This window comes from Caenorhabditis remanei, chromosome II (genome assembly GCF_010183535.1).
Source record: "Caenorhabditis remanei strain PX506 chromosome II, whole genome shotgun sequence".
In the NCBI taxonomy this organism is placed as follows: Eukaryota; Metazoa; Nematoda; class Chromadorea; order Rhabditida; family Rhabditidae; genus Caenorhabditis; species Caenorhabditis remanei.
Window position 1 is genome coordinate 11433952 of NC_071329.1, and position 20065 is coordinate 11454016.

Below are 20065 nucleotides of genomic sequence, written 5' to 3' on the forward strand. Positions count from 1 at the left end.
AATTTTAATATAAGAAGGTAGTTTGATTGCGAGAAAACAATGTGATCGAGAAAACCAAATAATTCAAAAAGTTGATATACGTTTATTCTGAATACCCATATGAAAAAATGATTATGCAAATAATGGAATATAAGGCATTGAAGAGATATCAGGATCCCATCTTCAATTTTCCCAGCCGAACAGATAAATGGAAGAAAATTGAATCCTTGTCGTTGCCCCACTGTTCATGAAGTGATAGAAGAGTTTGAAGATTCTTTCGAACACTTTCCTCACATCTTGTAAGATAATCAAGGTCAAGCGTGTTGGATACGGATCGCAATCGTATTTCGTCTGTCATATTCATGAACATGTCCATCGTTTCATGAACGAATCGTCGAACTCCAACTCGAATGACAAGATCTGATAACTTTTTATGACCGTCAGATATGGCATTTTCTACTTCTTTTAAGCTTGTTGCATTAAGAATCTCCTCTCGTTTCGTTTTGAACACGTATACGACCTGAGAAAAAGTAGAATATATGAAACAGATTAAACAAAGTCCTACTTTATCAGAGAAAAGTTCTCTAAAATGTGAAACAATTTGTTCCAGTGTGAAGACGAAAAACCGAAGTCGTGTCCGAAGTGCTCGATTCATGTTGTCTACTCCGTTTATTTTTTGATGAGCTTTCGAAATATCCAGAGTTGATTGCGGGCATTTCATTCGACACATCAGATTTTCTAAAAACGAGATTTCTGTTTAGTATATTATTGGTTTAGAGAACTCACTATCATTCGCCATTGTCACTAAAAGTTCACGAGTACGGTAAGCGCTGTGAGCAAACTTCATACATTGGTTCATTACTTCGATGAACTCAGGTCGAATAAACGAAGCCAGCAAATGACCAAGCTGGAAATTACAACAATTAAACATTATTATGAGACAATCTAGAATACCTTGCACGTGAATTCAGATTTTGTTGCAATCCAGGAAAAGAGCATAATATTTTCTTTGCTCATTCGACCTCTTGATGCTAACCAGAAAGCGTCCGAAAAGTTGGTGACATTGGAATCAGATCGGAAAACGGTTGTTGCATATTGTTGAGAAATGGAGCCGATGACAATATTCTGAAAAACGTTTCTGTCAGAAACCCATCAATTCTCCGAACTGATAGTACTATTTCTTATCAGTTTATTTATATCACATGCCTCTAAATCAACCCATAAGTTGACAAAACGATTATTTTTATGTAACTCCTCGAGTAGTTCATCAGCGAATCTATTCTTCAAATTCAGACATGTATCGTAAAACAAACTTCTGAACTCATCGAATGGTAGAAGATCTTTTTTGAACTTCGTAGCAGATAAAATTGAATGAAATGCTTCTGTGAAGGTTCTACAGGGAAACTCGATGATTCCAATCCGTATTCGACACTTAACCGCTTCCAGAATCATTTCAATCAGTTCTTCATCCCAAAGAAGAGAACCAACGTCCGTGATATTTCGACACAGCAGGATTTCGGCGTCAGGTCTCACATCACTGAAAAAAGCTCATCTACATTTGTTTTAGTATTTTGAAGATAGTTCAATACTAAATTATCTTTTTCCAGATTATTCGTTAACTAACAAAATCTCAAACATCGCCACTTATCACTTATCTCACACTGATATTAACCCGGTTTATCTCATGGTCATTCGAGTGGAAATGAGGAGGAATTATGCAAATGCGTATGTTGTATCTCTCATTTCGACACACTATTTCGTATGTCAATCAAATTAAAAAACGCCCTAGAAATTTGAAAAGAGACGTGTAGGAATTTGGTGACGAAAATCTGAAAACAGGTCGAATGAAGACTGACCGTATTAGAAAAGAAGTATAAAAAGAGATGACGGGGATGAGATGTATGTCTAGTCCCAACAATGACGTCGACAACTTCTGCCTATGCAGCTATCGTCTTCGGAGCCATTTCCATCGTGTGCATCATCTATGGAGTCCAAACTATTAGCTACAACATTGAAGATATCCGTAATGAGATGAACGTTGAGATGGATATTTGGAAGGTAGGATCAAAGTTGTTGATATTTTGAACTATATACAAATAATTTCAGTCTGAAACTGATAGTCTCTATCGTGACATGCAGAAGTTCGGACGTGTCAAACGTCAATACGGAGGATACGGAGCTGCTGGTTCTAACCCAACCCCACACGGAGGATTCCCAGGAGGATCATCTCCAATGACCCCAGGAAGCTTCCCAGGAGTCGTCGGAGTTCCACCACAATTCAACCCAACTCAAGGAGGAGAACCAACACCAGGAGGCTCGTGCAACTGCCAGGCTGATAACTCTTGCCCAGCTGGACCAGCCGGACCAAAGGGAGCTCCGGGATCTGACGGAATCGATGGAATTCCAGGAGTTCCAGGAATCGACGGACAAAATGCTGACGACGCTCAAGCTCAAACTCAACAATATGCTGGATGCTTCACATGCCCACAGGGACCACAAGGACCACCAGGAGTTCCAGGAAAGCCAGGAGTCCGTGGAATGCGCGGAGCCCGTGGACAAGGAGCTATGCCAGGACGTGACGGAACCCCAGGACAACCAGGAACTCTCGGACCAGTCGGACCAGTCGGACCACAAGGAGAACCAGGATCTGAAGGAGAACCAGGAGCTGATGTTGAGCACCAAGTTGGACTTCCAGGACCAAAGGGAATCTCCGGACCAACTGGAGAGCCAGGAGATCAAGGACCACAAGGAGACACTGGAGCTCAAGGAATTCCAGGAGCACCAGGAGAGCGTGGACCACGTGGAGAGAATGGAGACAATGGAGAGAACGGAGCTGCTGGAGCCGCGGGAGAGGAAGGAGAACCAGGAACCGACGCCGAGTACTGCCCATGCCCACAAAGACAAGAGAGTGCTCCAGTCAACGCCAACCAAGGATACAAGAACAGACGTCACTAGACAATTTATATTTATTTACTTCGCTTATTTATATAAACTTTTTATCGAAGTGCCTTTTTTGAAAGAAAAAAATACGGACTTACTTATGTAGAACAAAATGCACAATTCCCGCAGGAACTCTTCCAATTTCGAAGATATGGTCCATTGTTGAGAGTAGAGATCCAATCCATTTTTGTTGTAACTTCTCCACAACTTTTCTTTTTTTCCCAATAGCTTCATGTTGAGTTAACAAGAAAACTCGATTCCACGATGCCTCAATATCTTCCCATAACCATACATGTCTTGTTGCGTCGTCACCAATCATCGATCTCACAATTTCTACATCTTCAATAATCGGATTCAGTCGGGCGAGAGTTAGAAGTGGATCGGCAAGTCGTTCCGTTCTCAATTCATCTAACTTGTGCGTATGATCTCGAAGAAATCCATTAACCCAATCACATAGAACAGCGATAAGAGTAGGCAGCATAAGTTGACTGTGTTCTCCACATCTCTCCACAAAATCGCAAATTTCAATAAGTTTTCGGTGACTTCGGGTGAGATTGTCAGCTAGAGATCGCAGCTGAAGGTTGCTTTTTTGATATTTATTTTGAAAAAGTGATCTTACATATGATTTTTGAATAGCAGCATAAGGAGATTCCATAGGAAAGAAATAGTCAGAATTCACATCGAGTCCACTTTCTGTCATTGTGTACAGAGGAACAGTCACCCGATCAGTCCAAATTCGACGTTCCGTATTTTTCTAAAATTTTTTGTTGAGCAACACAAGAAAATCGGAAAGATGTACCTTGAGGGGTAGATCCACAAAATCAATCAGGTGAATTGATAATCTCTGTTGTGTGAGTAAGTAGCTGTCCGTTCTGAAATCAACTTTTTCTCGTCTGAAGGAACTGACAAGTTTGTAAATACCTACCCGTTCCTTTGTTTTTCCATTTCTTTTCTCAACACTTGACACATTTTCACATTTATTTCGGGAAAAGTTCGTAGTTGGTGATTCCGCCGAGAGGAATTGAATTTTTGTAAAACAGCTGGAAATGGATCTCGTGCAGAGTTGAGACAAACTGCCGAATCCGATCTCGATATGTCTCCACAATCATCTCCTCGATCTTCTAGACAAGACGTGTAAAAATTTACCTGAAACAAATGGATTTTATTTTTCTAGTCTGTGAATTCATACTTCTTGTCTACATTGATCAAATTCCACTGATATTCCACCGTCCTCATCGTCCTCTTTCATTACTAAATTTCGGCTTGTTAATATCTCTAATTCTCAGAACAACACAAATATTACATTTTTGAACACTCAACCAAATTAATTACACAGAAAAAGAAATTTCAAACAAGTGACACAAAAGTTTATTCAAAAAAAATCGGGTCAATTAAATATCATAATAAAAAGACTACAATTTTCGTCTACTAAAAACCTAAAAAGAGAAGAGCTCATCGAAATATCTACATTGAAACAAATGTCATTCGCTCGAAATAAAAGCTATGCGACTGAGTGAATAATGAGAAGCACCAATACAGAAATTTGTTCAGTTCTGACCGGAATCGAGTTTACGGCGAGGATGGTGAGTCGGAACGAAGATATGAAGAAGCGAACTGCTCGAGATTACGGAGCAAGAATACTGCTTTTCCCCTGAAACAAACAATTTGAAAACTTTGAAAAGAGATTCTATTGCATACTTGATAGTTCCTAGAGTACGAATTGTTGAATCTACAGTATCAATTTCGGTTTTCTGACCATCCAAGTCGTTTTTCATTTCACGGTGCACACCTCCGACAGTCGATTTCAAACCATCGAAAACTTGATCCATTTCTCTGCAAAAAGCAAATTGAGACATGTGAACTGTTCAAATTTTCATACCTAATTGCTTGAGTTTCACAATGATGAGTATGAGCTGTGGAGACTTGCTGCATACGAGCTGCCAAGTGCGATCGGAATTGTTCTTTCAAGTGTTGTTCTTTTGCACTAGAATTCCATCGCATGCGTTCCCAGGCGTAAAGACCGGCATAAGCAGCTCCACCGACAGCGATAACTCTCCATCCAACAGCTTTGTAAACGATTCCCCCAATCACTAGCACTCCGAGACTTCCGTTTGCTAAAAACGCTGCCGATGTCAATACCATTTGTGTCATCATTGCTTGCTCCTCGGCAGCAGCATTTGAATCTGCATCTCGTACAACATTTTTTTCACTTTGAGCTTTTAAGGACAAAGGTGTTAAAAGATTTGTATTAATAGCAGTGACCGGTTGTCCGCTGCGATAGGCAATAATACGACGAATCATTGCATGCAGACCAAAGGTGAAACGGAATTCGAGATCTTCATGGAAATCACTGTAAATTAGAAAAATTGATGTAAACACAGAAAAAGTATACTTACTTGACAAGAGCAGGAACATCCACACAAATGCTGAACTTGAATGGGGCCCGATACCGCCACACTTCCTCCAGTTTGTTTTGATATGGCTCAGCGAGAATCTTCGTCACATACTCTTAAAATCAACTCTAATCAGGAATCATCTTCAAAATCAACTTACGGAACATATCATTTTCGAGATTCCAAATTCGTGACATGAGTCCACCTGTGCATCGGGCTTCTAGATCGCTGCTCAAACACTTATCAACAAAAATTGCTAAATCTTGTTTGTATTTTGCCATTCCAGAAGAACTGCCATCAAAAGGTTGATCGAATCGGTCGATAATTGCATCAAGTCGTGCTATTTCTTCGAAAAAATCAGCAGAAACTTTCAAATGTACTTCAGCTCTTAATTGTTCCGTTTGCTCTCTATAAGCTTTTTCAAATTGAGTGAAGTTAACTCGGCATTCATTGAAAGTTCTGGTTGCTTCATTTAGATTGTTCTGAAGTTTACTTCTTTGCTCAGCAGCTGATGTAAGGACACTATTCAAATTGAGGCGCATTTTTCCAATCATTTCGTGAGCTCTTCGATTGTGAGCTTCGAACTTGGTATGAATAGCCGAACGGGAAATACATTGCTCAAAATGTCTTTCGAAATTTTGGAATTCCAAGGCCCTGGTACCATGTCCTTCTGCCTGGTATGCTTTTTGAACAAGTCCTCTAGCCTTCAGTCTGGATTCGAGCACTTCTCTTGATGATACAAAGAAAATTCTGTCATTGACTTCCCTTTCAGAACATACTTCAAGTTCATCAACTAAAAACTGTCGGAATCTTGTCAAGTGTTGCTTCTTAACGTCTTCGATATTTTCAGTCTCCGCGGCACTGGCATCCCATCTGTTATTGAGAATGAAAACATTTGGCTTGCTGAGCTTCTTTGAAACTCGAAGGAAAAAGTTTTTCTCTGCTTGTGTCAACGTAGATTCAGCATTGGAGACGAGAACAAAGACATCAGCATCTAAGCAATGTTTATCAATCCAACTATCGAACTCGGGAGAAAGATCAACACCAGGACTGTCCAGTATGACGACGTCGTTTTGAAGAAGACGACATTCTCCATTTTCTGTTTGTTTGGGATGAAAAACTCGCAAAAGAGAATCCTGCCCCATAGCCGGAAGATCTGAATTCTCATCACTCAAAGCGTGTCCGATTTTTCCTAGCATCTTCATGTCGATTTTCTGCGGATTATCGTCTAATTGCAGGTGACCGACATTCTCTTCTGATCCTTCAACCTGAATATAATTATGACTTCGCGTGCAAATTCTTTGAAGACATTCATTACCTGTAGGAAACAACACGTCGTATGGCCCATTCCTTGCGGTAAAACTTTTTCATGAAGCATAGCATTAATTGTTGTACTCTTTCCGTTACTGGTTCTTCCAAAGAATACGACTTTCATGTTATCTCTTTGGAATGTATCCATTATAGTTTTGATAGAATCACGTATTGCTTCGATCTCTTCTCGTTGCTCAATACTCACGAAGTCATTTTCTTTGATATCTGGAGTTTTAAAATTCTCAATGACGCAGGTGTTTATAGACTTGCCTTTGTATACACCTTCCAGTTCTGCAACATTGTCTTTCAGTTCTCCATAAACATCTCGTAGAACTTTTTTCGCCTCACGGAAACGAAGAAGTGGCTCATTGTCGGTCCCACGTCGCGTATTTTTTACTAAAATCTCAACTGATGAAAAGGTAGGTAGAAAATCAAACTCACGACTATGTAGCCCTCGATGATGTGAATCTCCGCTTGCCGGCAAAGTAGGAATTAAACTTGCGGTTCCGGACATTACCTGAAATTTTTTTAAACATGAAACATAATGATGAAAAAGATTAAAGTTTACAGGTTACGAAATATAATGTTGTAATGTAGTTTGGAAAGGTTTTAATGATTTTAAGTATAAAAAAGTCATTGTTTTGATGCAAAAACGAGAAAAAATCGATAGAAGATTTCTAGTTCATAGTGCAAATAAAACATTAATTTTGTAGAAAACGGCCTCCCTGTCGAGCCTTCTCTGCGTCACACATCTCTCGAACGTGACAATGGAGCACGCTTGCTATTCGTGAGACCGTAAATTGAGGCCCTGCAAATTCCGTGGAAGAAATTTTCCGTGGAAAAAATTTTCCGTGGAAAATGGGCGGAGTCTGTTTCGCAACATCGCCGCGCAGTTTTTCCTGAATCGTTAGCTGACTGAAACTGGTTGATTTCATGAAATGCGAATAATTTTTATAATTTTGCCGGTATCTTAGAGGGTGCCGCTACTTTTTTGTGAAAAAATTATAGCGAAATTCCTTCGCCTGAAAAAAAAAATAATTCGGGAAAAAACTGCGCGGCTACGTTGCGAAACAGACTCCGCCCATTTTCCACGGAAAATTTTTTCCACGGAAAATTTCTTCCACGGAATTTGCAGGGCCTCCGTAAATTTTTTGAGAGGAAAAATATATACTTCTCCCATGAAAATCATTGGCAAGCATGGGCAGTGTGATCAAATTGGGTAGTAAACTCTTTAAGGCTGTTGAACCTTTCAGAAATCTTCCTTTATAAAATACGATATCCACGTTTAATAATTCGTATAGGCTAATATTATTATAATGTATGTTTAGAGCCATTTCAGCCCTGAATCAGCAAGAATTGATGTACCGGTACATTGAGATTTTCGGATTGGAAAGCTTTCTCATAGAACTTGGGCAATTGTTTATTAAAAATGCTCACATGCAAAGTATACTGAGGAATGGTAAATTTTATGAGATCTCCCAGATAGGGTGAAAATAACACAACAAGTTGAAAATGAATTGACTAGGTGCAATCCATATCGTCACCGGTAACAGCTTCATCATCGGAAAGACTCAATGGCATTTGAGGGCGACTTCTATCAAGTTCTATTGATTTCACAGGTTTACTTGGCTGATATGTGTGATGATTGTATGATCGAGCAGTTTTGATCGGTTTTGGCGTTGATGGTACAATTTCATCGGCTAATGGGATTGATGGGCGAGGTTTATTAGGAGCCTGAAGAGAAGTACGAAGAGATTTACGTGTTTATCTATGGTTTGTTTTATTGAGCTTACTTTTTCATTTCTATTCTCTGAACGAATGTTCTGATCAATCGCCTTCTTTGACATTCCTTGAATCCAATCTGTTACCTCACGCTGTTTCTTGACACGTTCAACTGCAGCCGACGGTCTCTGCCTTTCACTAGACCGCGAAGTCCTTTGTGGTTCATCATAACGAATGCTTCTCGGAGGAGTCTTTCGACTATTACTTCTTCTGTCAGAAGGTTTATGTTGCTTTACACGACCGTTAATAATATCCATGAAATCATTAACATTCTCAACAGTGAGATCGTGTGTCAGCGCTTTATTAGATAAAACACTATCATTAGTGACTAAAAGAACAGCTCGATCATTGAGTTTCAGGGCGGAGGCGATTGACAAAACTGCAAATAAACACGATTACATATTAAAGATATTATTCATTTCCTACTTTCTTTTTTGATTCTCAGTGCAGTTTTCAGTATAGCATCATCTTTTACGGATTCGTTTGGACGAAATTCATCAATTCTTATTTGTTGTTCGACGCTTGTTTCAACACGTAAATAATGGTTTTTCTCCTCTTGAAAGTCTCGGATTCGATTACTAACAATATTGGCCTCTCTTCGTATGCTTTCAGAATTTTTGAGTCCATCCAGTTCAGAAAGAACCGCGTAAGGAATGATAGTGAGAATTTGTTCTGAAAAATTGAAACTAGTAAATACTAAAAGACGACAGACTTACTTTCAACAGAATCATTAAGCACAGAAGGGTTTTCGAGAAGGGCACAGGTGTCGAATATTGCACATGCACGATATGGGATTTTAGTTATTGGGCGAGTTTTATGAGCCCATGGAACGCGTGGCAGGATGCTGTTCGCTTGTGGTTTCTGAAAATACGGAATAATAGAGATTACGTGAACTATGCACTCATACTGTCGAGCTACTCGAAGCTTGCTCTCGATTCGAATCGCGCTTCTCAATTACTTCCACACTTGAATGTCTCCTCGGACGTTTTGAGGTTATTTCATCTGTTTCTTCTGTTTCTACAGCTTTTCGTTTTGGAGGAGGAGCCACGTCAACTTCCTTAAATTTTAAATATCTCAGTAGCTAATTTAGAAATCAAACAATTTACCATTCTGTCATCTTCTATTGAAGCTTGTGGCTTCTTCTCATCATCTTTTCGTTTTCTGGTTTGTCTACAAGACGCTGATGGAGTTTCTTTTCTTTTCAGAGTATCTGGATGATCCCAAATGCTCTCTTTCGTTTCCAAATTTTTATAAAACTTCCGTTTTTTGTCTGGATGCCACCAAGCTTGCCAAGGATGAGAAACATTTTCAGTTTTGTCGTCAAGTCTTAGTTTTTTTGGTTTTTTTGTTGCACTCATCGCGATCTCCTTCAATCGTTATTACTCATGTTCAGGAAGTTATCCGAAAAATAAAAGAATTAGTACGGCAATAAACCGTTGATTGAAAAAAGATTCAACTTAACGAAATTAATTGACGAGTTATTTATTTACAAATATACAATTTATTCAATTAGAAGCGGGCAAGGTGCCGCTGAATATTCTATTTGCATTTGCTTCAATCAACTGGAATTCAGGAGTTTCTAGTCGATCTCTGAGAAATTTTTGCTCATCATCTGTTAATTTCTCTTCTAATCTTCGCAGCGCCATCAAAATCTCAAACTTCCGCTCTAGATATTCTTGCTTCGAAATTTTCTCTCCCCGATAGTTTGATTCTGTCTGAAAATACATTATTATCTTCAGCATTAAGCGAGTTATTTTTTAGCAAACCATCATGAGTTTTTCTCGAAGCAATCCAGTGTGTTTTCCAGCAAATAGAGCCATTACTTCAGGTGTTTTGAACGCTTTACTGATCGCCGCTCGAATAGCAATTTTGGTTGCAGTAAGATCATCAATTAACGAGACGTCACCGCCCTGAAGCCGTTCAACAATTGTTCCATACTCTTGTAATTGACTGATAGTATCTTCACGCAGCGTTTTGTACTCTTGATCGTCTAATGACTCTCTGAAATAAGATAAATATTACGATTTTTACATTCCTTGCGTGACTCACTTTTCGTTTTCGATTTCGGCTAACTGTCGTATCAAGCGATCAACAATTTTTTGTGCATTTTTAATTAAAGCTTCATCAACTCCCATGACTGAACAGAAAAAAACTAAAAACGAAACAAAAATTTTGTCTTGAGTTGAAATGCGCGTAGAATAAAATGCATCTCGTATTTCGTACGTACGCAAACACCAGCTTCACAAAAAAGAGAGCCAAGTTCAAAAATATTTTTGTTCGTACTGTTTTTGTTCGTACAAAACTGGCCAAAAATGCGGTAAACTAGCATAAATCGGCTCAAAAACTGGTCGATTAAGCTGCGTATCAAAATGCCACAGTGAAACAGCGAATTGCAAAAATTAAAATATGAATTTGCCGCCAATGTCTAGTGGAGCGCATACGATTTCACTATAAATTCACAACACTGCGCCGCATGACTTTAAAGGCGCATCCCATTTATTAGAAATTTCGCGGAATGGTCTCGTTGTTGAAAAAGATCAAATACCCTATTTTCGAGCATTGCAGGTCTAAAAATAAATGCAAATAATGTTTTTCGCTTCGAGACCATTTTGAACAAATTAGAGGCGCCAAAAGCCATGCGGCGCAGTGTCGGGAATTTATAATACTCAACCCTAGACCCTGTGTTTCGAGAAGCCAAAACTTTTAATCTGTATCTTTCTACCTCACAATGTTTTGCAGACGAAGTTTAAAGAAGCAAACAAAAGCATAAGACTTCAATTAAAAAAGTAAAGCTTTATTCGAATACATTTGAATACAAAAACTGAAATCAGAGAAATTTCTAGACTCCTGGGGCATCGTTGATGGTGACAGTTTGAATCTCAACATCTCCGTCGATTTCGAGGGTCTTGATATCATTTGGAGATCCGCGATGGGAGAATGTGGTGAATCTAGAAAGAAGATTGTCATGAATAATAAACAAATCGAATCGAACCTTTGGTTGTTGAGGAAGATTTGGAAGGAGAACTCTTCGTTGATAATAGTGATATCAAAGACTTGTTTCTTGTCAAGTGGGAACTTTCCTTCTCTCTCTTCTTTTCCCCAAACGTTGCTGGTCATAGCATTTCTGACAACGGCTCCCTCATTGTATCTGATGGAAACTTGAAGAGCATACTCCTTGTTCTCACGGTACAAGTTGATGTTGACACGCTTTCCTGAATTGAACAGTATGAAAAAGAACGAGAAAATGAAGCAAACCTTTTGGAAGAGCAGAAATGTCCAATCTCTTTCCAGGGGTAAGTCCGGCAACAGCCATGTATGGGTTCGGGAAGATTCTTCCTCCGTAGTGGAAGAGGCGGAGTTTGGAAAGATCTCCTCTGATTGAAACATGATCAATCTGAATTAGGAAATTGTGAATTTAGGAATCAGATATAGAAAACTGACTCCGTCAAGTGGAAGACGTTGAGTGAAGACTCCAACTTCAACACGGTTGGCAAAAACTTGGAACTTTCCTTCGAGGACACGGACACGCAAATCGAATTCTTGTCCAGCCTTGAATGGATTACTGATTCTTTGCTCATCTTCAGACCAGTTTCCGTTTTCGAAGGTGTTGTAAATCAACTTTCCGCTACCAAGAATTCCTGAAATATCTTTTAATAGAGGTCATTCGGAAGAAGAGATGACAACTGACCTTCGTTGAAACGGATGGAGAAATGAAGTGGAAGATCAGCATCCTTAGCAGATCCCTTGTGGAAGTTGAAGTCGACACGAGTTGGTTTCTCAGAAAGAGTTCCGACGGCATGGATTGTCTGTCCAACAGCAAGTGGCTCACTGACACGGGTCTTGAATGGAAGCTTCTGAAAATTGGGAACATTGTTTTCATCTCAATCATCGTAATAGTTACTAACATAATCTTGTTCTCCGATGAACTTTTTATAGTTTGTTTCCTTTGGATCAGCAGCATCTCCTTGGCAAGTAGCCAATGCTGCCAATGAAAGGAAAACAATCGTTCTGGTTATCATTCTGAAAGAAATCCCTATTAATTAAAAAAAAGTGTAAGAGTGAGTGGAAGTTCGAAGGAGTGAACAAAAATGAATGTTACGTGACACTGCCAATACGAAATGACAAACTTTTGAAGGGAGAATCAAGCTATAGAGAGAAGGCATTTGGCAAGATTAATGTGTTTGTCGATCTGGAATCTCCGCCTCTTCTACCAATTGATTCATTATATTACACAACAATCCTTCTTCTTCTTCTTCTTGTTTTCCATCAGAATGTTCTCGAAAGAAAAGAAAGAAGAAGCTCCGACCAGAGGCCACGATAAAAAGATATCAGAGGGGGCGACGTTTTGAGCTTTGATCAGAAAACGGACACTCGATAACAAACAGAAAAACGGATTGTTCTTTTGGGAAGGATGAGTAATCAGTTCAGAAAAATAAAGAAGAAAAAGAAGAAAAAGGGAGATTCCAAAATAAAAAATATATGTTTGTCGTATAGCAGTATCCAGGGGAAACATCACATGTGACATTTGATGGATTTACGATGTTCTCTTGAGCATTTATTGGTGGATGGCTGATGAAACTTTGTACTAAATTTAAAACACCACACTTCAAAACAAACATTTCCAGATGTCAGAAGAGCAGCGAAAACAAGAAAAGATACACTTCTGGATACAGTAATCAAAAATGAATTGTAATTATACATAATAAGTCAAGAAGTAAAGGATGCCAATACATTATGCTCAATCGAAATGAGAATTAGGGTTAGAATTTGGTACGAAGTAGCAATAGTATAGATCTCCGTTTCGTGTACATGTTCTAGAAAATCTGAAATTGTTCGTAGATTGGTGAATCTGCGACGTACTCTCGAAAACCGTTATTTTAAATAAAAAAAAGGGCGAATTAAAGAAAAATTTCTATGTAGGTCAACGCCTCAATTCTCCGGAACTTCACTGTATTTTTTTACAGAACTGCTGAAGATTTATTAGACTGTATCGATTTCTATTCCATTCGATTCATCTGAAATTTGTATTTCTATATGCTTCTCAAAACTTTCGCTTATCAATAATCGACTTCTTGATTCTCCACATTTCACATTTTCGAACATAAAAGAAAACAATAAAAATGCAAATTCAGTCTATATAAAATGCCTGTATTTCCTCCGATTTCTCATACTTTTCCCCGCTGAAATGCGGGCTCTCCTTTCATTTCTTCTCTTATTTTATTCAGTTTTCTCTGATTCCTCTGCTGTTCCAGAAACAGTTCTGCCTAAAAATGTGGTTCAGAATCATATAAAGAAGTACGAGAATTCTCGTAAACTTAATGGATTGTGTTAGTTTGATTTCCAGTAATGTCGATTACTCAGTGGATCCATGTGACAACTTCTTTGCCCATGTCTGTCCTGTCACCTCGGAGAATCACTTCATGAGGAGTTTAGTGGAAATAAAAAATAAAATAGTGGATGATTACAAGGCAATGAATCCAATGTTTGATGATTTCGTAAGTTGGATAGGTCGAAACTAAAAAAGAAAATGACAATTATTCAGAGTTATGACAAAACTTCACAAACTGCTGACACAATCCGTCAACTCCTACAGTCTGGAGAATTAAGAAAATTGTAAAGCTACAGTAACCTGATACAATTAAAAAGTGATCAGTTCAGATGTGTCAAAAAGGAGAAACTCGTGACTCTTTTCACTCGTCATCTTCTCAAATTTGAAGTCAGCGACACGGAACGAATGGAACGTTGGAAAGCTTTGTCCTGTGAGGGAAAGTTGGAAATGATAAAACAATTGCCAGATCCAGCGAGGAAATATGTAAGAGAAACACTTATCTGAAAAGCTAAGACGTATTTACTTTTTCAGAAATTCTCTCGATATATTCTGAAAGAAGCAATAGACGCATCGATTGCAAATTCTCAAATGAAGAAATTAGATGGAAAAGTTCGAAAACTTTTCAAAAAATTGAAACTGGCAGTTTTGAAACAATTGAGAAAAACGCCCTGGGCGATCAGAAATGGAGCAGTTGAGATGTATGAAAGCGCACTCCAAAATATCAACTTCACAACATTTTCCAATCTTCAACCTTCTGTTCAAAATCTTACAAGCGGGTTTGTCAAAGCACGACGAGAATGTGTCGAATCGTAAGTGAAAGTTTGATCTATAAATCTCCAACTTTTCGAAAATCCAGATTAAATGGAGAATTTTCGGAAGAAATCGAATATGGAATTTGTGAAGTGATAGCTGTTGGAGAGGGTCTTCGAGCACTGAGTAAACCTATTGAGTCTGTATATTCTTCTGATATGAAAGATATTTTGAAAGATTCATTGGAAATGTGGAATTCACAAGATGTAAATTTACTCTTCCCCACATAAAAATCAATCGTTCTTCCAGAATCACGTCTACGTTGGAAATGACTTCTTGTTGATGGCAAACACTGATTATTTATCAGATTTGGTACTCTTCTTCATTTGTGTTTTTTCTAAAAAATTTCAAATTTTCAGTACGGTGGCATCGGCTTCTCATTGACTCATGAAATACTGCACACGCTGGTTTTCGATTACAGAGATGTTCTACTTAACAAGACATTGGCTCCATTTTGGACAAAAGATTCAAAATGTGTCGAAGAACAAACGATGAAAACGTGTGAGACATTCCCGACAGTTGTGAGTTTTCCCTTAACTTAACGTTTAAATATTAAGAATTTCTGTTTAAGACTTGTAATAGTACCATAACTTTCGAAGAAGATGCGGCCGATCTCGCTGCGTATCGAATCGTTTGGAATGTTTATCAGAAGGAATACGGCAGAAAGACAGTTGTACCAAACTATGAATCTCTCGACAAGAAACAATTATTTTTCTATGGAGCAGCAGTTGTATTCTGTTATCCAGTCAGTATTTTTTATTGGAGGGTTTACAACTTAAATTTATTTTTACAGAATGCAATGAACCCAACTTCGGTCCCTGATTTTGATCATTCGAGCAGCTATCAAAGAATAAATTCCTTGATGTCTCAAATGGAACAATTTTCGGATGCATTCAAATGCAAACCAACGGATAAAATGGTCATGAACAGAGCAAAACACTGTGAATTGTATGGTAGCAAGGCACAGAGAAAGCACAGCTTCGGACAATAATTGTGTGATTTTAATTAACTGAAATAAATATTTCCTCAGTATCCAAGCATGTGAATGTATCGTCTCTGAACGAGGTTCTCATGTGGTTCCGCGTGGACCTTTCAGCCAATTTTTGGATGGGTTTGAAAGAAGAATTAGTTCAGATTTGATTGTTTCAATACGTTTTCCGGGGTTTCCGTTCTTTTTGATTTTCTCAGTAGCATTTAGATGAATTCGAGGTTCCTGCCCAGCAACAGCATAATGATGTTCTGGAGCAGTAATTGCGCAGACTTTAGCTAAAATTAAAACACAGAAAATGCATAGTTCAACCAGTTTTCCAGAATTATCGGTTTTTGCCCTTGTCATGCTCCCGGTGTCATTTTCTAAATGTTTCTTATCGAATCTGTGAAGTTTTGAACATCTAAAATTTTATACTATCAAATTAATACAACATGAATATTGAAAACTCGGGTTTTCAGCATCCGAAACGCAAAAATTAGAAATAAATAATGATGGCCGAAGTGGTGACTGTTTCTAGTCCGCCGCCTGGATTTTCTCAGCCATTGTCTGCGTCTCTTCAGTTTCCTCTCCTCTCGTACCCCGTCGCGGACCTCGATTGATGTCGGTACATAGATTCGCATAAGAGGGGAGGCAGCGCGGTTTTAGTTGGTTTTAACCCAGTTACTCAAGGTACGCTGGAGTTCCGACCATTCGAAAGAATGTGTTGAACAACTATAACTTTTGGAACCGCTCTGCTGGGGTTATCCGGCAGAGCAACATAAACTTTACTGTCGAAAGATGGAAAAATAGACTGATTCGTTAAAAGGAGAAGTCATTCTGGGAAATAATTTTTCAACTGAACGGAAAAACATGAGAAGAAACAAAACATTTTGAAAAACGTACATTTATAATTTATTTTCAAGAAGTGCACAGAACAGGTTTCAAACTCGCGATATGATATTTACTGGCTTCGATGTCGTCTCAGAACAGAATCTTTCAAACTGAATAACACAGATTGAACGATGTTGAGGAAGTGATTCCGTTTGTAAGTCTTCCTGCCAATATTTATGGAAATCGAGAGCATGTGTATTCAGAAGTCAGAGCAAATAATCAGAGATTGACTATGCGTGTATTCTATTTTTTATTATTATAAAGTTTTTCATGGTTTTATCGATCAATCCGGTTGGTTTAGGAAAAAAAAACAGATATTTTCAGGAAAGTTCATGAAAGGTAAAAAATGCAAACTGCATCTGAATATGTTATTGTGGAGCCAGCTTGGTCGCATCCAGTTTCAGAAAAAGAAACACAAACAACAAGACGACCGTAAGTGCTTGATGTGGTTCGTACCGAAAAAGACTCACGTCATTTTTGATCCAACTCTCGAAAAAAAAAGATTCTGATTTTTTTTCATTCGGCTGATCAAATATGATTAATTCTTTATTCTTTGCTTTCCCTGGAAGTGACATCACTTTTTTCCAGATTGACAGTATCTTCTGAAGTGCACTTGATCCGGAAAAATGGTTTGATTGGTGATTTTTAATTAGCCACCACCTCCTAGTAACGGTTTTTAGTACAGTTTGAACAGGCGTTGTAAACGATAAAAATACATTATAATCGAGGATGAATTCGGTCAGAAGAGAAAACTGTTTATTCAGCTGAAAATCGGATTGTTGTATAAAAGAAACAGTACGAATTGGAATGAATTATCGAATTGAACATTTCATTTTTCATTGTTTAGCGTCTTCTGCCTGAAAAAACCTCTAGTTAATTTTTTTACTTGCCAAAATTCTCAGTTTGATGAAAAAACAGCAGCACTTTCTACCTAAAATATGAGAACATTTTATTAATTCTTTATATATTATCTTTTACATTTTCCAACAATCTCGCATATTCCGAAACATAATCAACAACGAAACAAAAATCATCACACCCACGTTCAGTTACCTCATCATTTTCTTTCCGATATCATAATACTGACTTCGAAAATCATAAACTCAGATGGACAGGCGGTACTCATTCTCTGATAAGAGCAGTATAAATCACACTACCTTTTCAATTTTTGCAACATTCGCATTTCCATTTTAAAACTGATTTTTCTAGAAAGAGTTCTTCTAATAAATCAATCTTCTCATTTCCAGAATGCTTCTCAAATCGGTTGCACTGATTTCTGTCTTGGCAGTTCTTGCTCAATCAGTTCCAGCATCTGTGAAAGTACTTCCATTTGTGGATTCGTCTCTTCCAATCAAATTCAGAGAAATTATTGCTGAAGCAGCTCCAAGTGTTCCTTCAAACTTGGCATCATATGCCTTTGGAGTTGATTTGTCTGTTCCAGTCTCTCTGAGTCAACTTCAATGCATCAAGCAAGCCGGATATTCAGCTGTTTTTGTTCGGTTAGCATCAGTCTGACATGAAATATCTTGAAACAATGAATATTTCAGTGCTTACAATCCTGCTGGACAAGGATCATTCGATTCCAACTCCTGCAATACCATTCAACAAGCCTATTATGCTGGACTAGGAACTGAGATTTACATGACTCCTCAACCATCATCCGGAAAACAAGGATATCAACAATTGGATGAAGTTTATCAAGGATTAACTAATAAAGGAATTACAATCAGATCCATCTGGATCCAAGTCACTTCTCCAACTAACTGGCCAAGTAACCCAACCAACAATGTCAATTTCATCAACAGCATCGTCTCTAGAGCCAGAGTGAGTAGTTTTTAATTGAAGAACAAAATCATTACTGATCTTTTAATCACGAATTTCTAACGGTTTGATTTACCGGTTTGATGAATTTTCATGCGTTTACAAAAAAGTGAACCCGATTATAGCCGATGTTTCATTCAATAAGATGATAAGGTTAAGATGCTTGAAGAGTCAAAAGTAACTTCCGGAGCAATCTTTTCAAAGAGTTAAAAAACAATAATTTTCAGCAATACGGAATGACGGTTGGAATCTATACTTCCTATTACGACTGGAATCAGATTACTAACGGATGGAGCAGCATTGGAAATGATGTTCTTCTCTGGTATTGGAATGTTCTCGGAGGAGGAGTTAACGGAGAAACTCCAGCTACTTTTGCTGATTTCCGTGCATTCGGATGTTGGACTACTCCATCTGTCAAACAATTCGCTCAAGTTGAACAAGTATGTCAACTCACTGTAAACAGAGATGTATATGCTGCCGGAACAATGCTCAAGGCTGCTGATAATGTTGAAGAAGACGGAAAGATTTATGCTGGAGGATTCATTCAAACGAATTGAGCATTTCAGACTGAAAGTTCTACTTAAACTACACCGTTCTGTATCTATAATATGCAACTGTTCTGGTGTTTTTTTCTGAAAATAAAATGTTCTCAATTACGACTTCGCCTATTCTTCGATCTAAATTTTTTCCAGATATTCGATTACTGTATAATTAACTAATTAACTATAACAACATGAAAAGTGGAGAAGGAAAACATCTTGCATCCAAAACAGCTTCACTACGAATTTCTGATGCTTTTAGTTGTTTGGCAACTTCAAGATTTTAGGATCTCAGCTGTTTTCCAATGGAAGCCAGAGTAATTAATAACCGGACCGTGTTCCTGAATCTCAGCATTCACTTTTGAATGAAAACATTCGGAGGTCAACAACGTCATGAAGTTTGGTATGATTCCAATAAATATTCTGCTAGTAATAACTTTTTATATTCTGTCTTGAACTGTGATAAAAGTGTCATGTTGTGTGATAAGTTCGACCAACGCCCAGATGTAGAACTCTGATGCGGAATGAAACAAGACGATCGGGTAGTCCACAGTGAATGGAAAACGATTCAGGATATTCATTCCGATTAAAACGTTTTGATTTGAAAAAGAGTATTTCTAATTATAATTATAGAAAAGTACTATTTATAAATGTTTTCAATCACTTTTTTCCTTCACTTTTACATACGAAAAACATATTGAAAAAGGTTTCACAATTCGTCAACGTATGAATAGAATCGGGAACGAACGAGGAAAATTTTGAAAGAGGAATGTTTGAGATACACTATTCATTGTCCTCCCTTTCCGCACTCTTATGCCTGAAAGTGTTATCAGTGACGTGGGAAAGATCTGTCAACCACAAGAGGCGCAGACAATAAAAAGATACATATAAGTCATATTTGCCATCTTCCAGCCAACTGTTTATTTTTGTAGTACATTCACTTTCTGACCATTTTTTTGTTGCATTCTCTTCTACTTCTCGGCGGCTATAAATGAATAAACCTCGTTATTTGAATCAATACAATTTCCATCAGTACACCTAATTCATTATCAGTTTCCAATTTCCACTTTCAGTACAATGAAATATTTCAACTTCAGGACTGATCACTATACCTCAATTATTCGTTTTTCTCTTCTTTTCATCAACAAATTATTCATTGAACACCGATTTGATTAGTCACATTTTTTGGTGAACTGTATATGTTTTAGTATGATTTTCCATACTTTTGGAAACACTCTCTGGATTGCATTGAGAAATGTATAGAGTGCATATCAATTCAACTAGTCATATATGGGAAAGA

The 20065-nt window shown here is 38.0% G+C and overlaps 9 protein-coding genes across 9 annotated transcripts; 3 read left to right on the forward strand and 6 right to left on the reverse strand.

Moving 5' to 3' along the window:
* Positions 1–148: 148 nt before the first annotated feature.
* Positions 149–1431, reverse strand: GCK72_006129 (uncharacterized protein; the record flags this gene model as incomplete). The annotated part of the gene is made up of 5 exons (XM_053725489.1): positions 149–499; positions 545–717; positions 766–886; positions 934–1104; positions 1186–1431. The coding sequence occupies 5 exons, from the start codon at positions 1429–1431 to the stop codon at positions 149–151; spliced, it is 1062 nt and encodes a 353-aa protein (XP_053589683.1).
* Positions 1432–1896: 465 nt separating this feature from the next.
* On the forward strand, positions 1897–2934 carry GCK72_006130 (uncharacterized protein; the record flags this gene model as incomplete). Its single annotated transcript, XM_003109039.2, has 2 exons — positions 1897–2037; positions 2086–2934. The coding sequence occupies 2 exons, from the start codon at positions 1897–1899 to the stop codon at positions 2932–2934; spliced, it is 990 nt and encodes a 329-aa protein (XP_003109087.1).
* A 79-nt stretch (positions 2935–3013) lies between these two features.
* On the reverse strand, positions 3014–4168 carry GCK72_006131 (uncharacterized protein; the record flags this gene model as incomplete). The annotated part of the gene is made up of 5 exons (XM_053725490.1): positions 3014–3493; positions 3539–3673; positions 3719–3791; positions 3845–4065; positions 4109–4168. 5 exons carry the CDS (start codon positions 4166–4168, stop codon positions 3014–3016), a joined length of 969 nt encoding a protein of 322 aa, XP_053589684.1.
* A 320-nt stretch (positions 4169–4488) lies between these two features.
* GCK72_006132 (uncharacterized protein) lies at positions 4489–7137 on the reverse strand (the record flags this gene model as incomplete). Its single annotated transcript, XM_053725491.1, has 8 exons — positions 4489–4570; positions 4618–4752; positions 4799–5269; positions 5316–5427; positions 5473–6580; positions 6631–6848; positions 6894–7019; positions 7065–7137. 8 exons carry the CDS (start codon positions 7135–7137, stop codon positions 4489–4491), a joined length of 2325 nt encoding a protein of 774 aa, XP_053589685.1.
* A 1007-nt stretch (positions 7138–8144) lies between these two features.
* GCK72_006133 (uncharacterized protein) lies at positions 8145–9763 on the reverse strand (the record flags this gene model as incomplete). Its single annotated transcript, XM_003108829.2, has 6 exons — positions 8145–8357; positions 8417–8784; positions 8832–9077; positions 9122–9266; positions 9313–9462; positions 9512–9763. The coding sequence occupies 6 exons, from the start codon at positions 9761–9763 to the stop codon at positions 8145–8147; spliced, it is 1374 nt and encodes a 457-aa protein (XP_003108877.2).
* Positions 9764–9910: 147 nt separating this feature from the next.
* Positions 9911–10540, reverse strand: GCK72_006134 (uncharacterized protein; the record flags this gene model as incomplete). Its single annotated transcript, XM_003108811.2, has 3 exons — positions 9911–10120; positions 10172–10406; positions 10455–10540. 3 exons carry the CDS (start codon positions 10538–10540, stop codon positions 9911–9913), a joined length of 531 nt encoding a protein of 176 aa, XP_003108859.2.
* Positions 10541–11244: 704 nt separating this feature from the next.
* Positions 11245–12424, reverse strand: GCK72_006135 (uncharacterized protein; the record flags this gene model as incomplete). Its single annotated transcript, XM_003109051.2, has 6 exons — positions 11245–11353; positions 11398–11617; positions 11661–11799; positions 11847–12043; positions 12094–12259; positions 12311–12424. 6 exons carry the CDS (start codon positions 12422–12424, stop codon positions 11245–11247), a joined length of 945 nt encoding a protein of 314 aa, XP_003109099.1.
* Positions 12425–13723: 1299 nt separating this feature from the next.
* Positions 13724–15535, forward strand: GCK72_006136 (uncharacterized protein; the record flags this gene model as incomplete). Its single annotated transcript, XM_053725492.1, has 9 exons — positions 13724–13900; positions 13948–14018; positions 14064–14217; positions 14266–14543; positions 14591–14750; positions 14794–14856; positions 14904–15065; positions 15116–15289; positions 15338–15535. 9 exons carry the CDS (start codon positions 13724–13726, stop codon positions 15533–15535), a joined length of 1437 nt encoding a protein of 478 aa, XP_053589686.1.
* A 2118-nt stretch (positions 15536–17653) lies between these two features.
* Positions 17654–18783, forward strand: GCK72_006137 (uncharacterized protein; the record flags this gene model as incomplete). Its single annotated transcript, XM_003109077.2, has 3 exons — positions 17654–17904; positions 17953–18229; positions 18454–18783. The coding sequence occupies 3 exons, from the start codon at positions 17654–17656 to the stop codon at positions 18781–18783; spliced, it is 858 nt and encodes a 285-aa protein (XP_003109125.2).
* Between the last annotated feature and the right edge of the window lie 1282 nt (positions 18784–20065).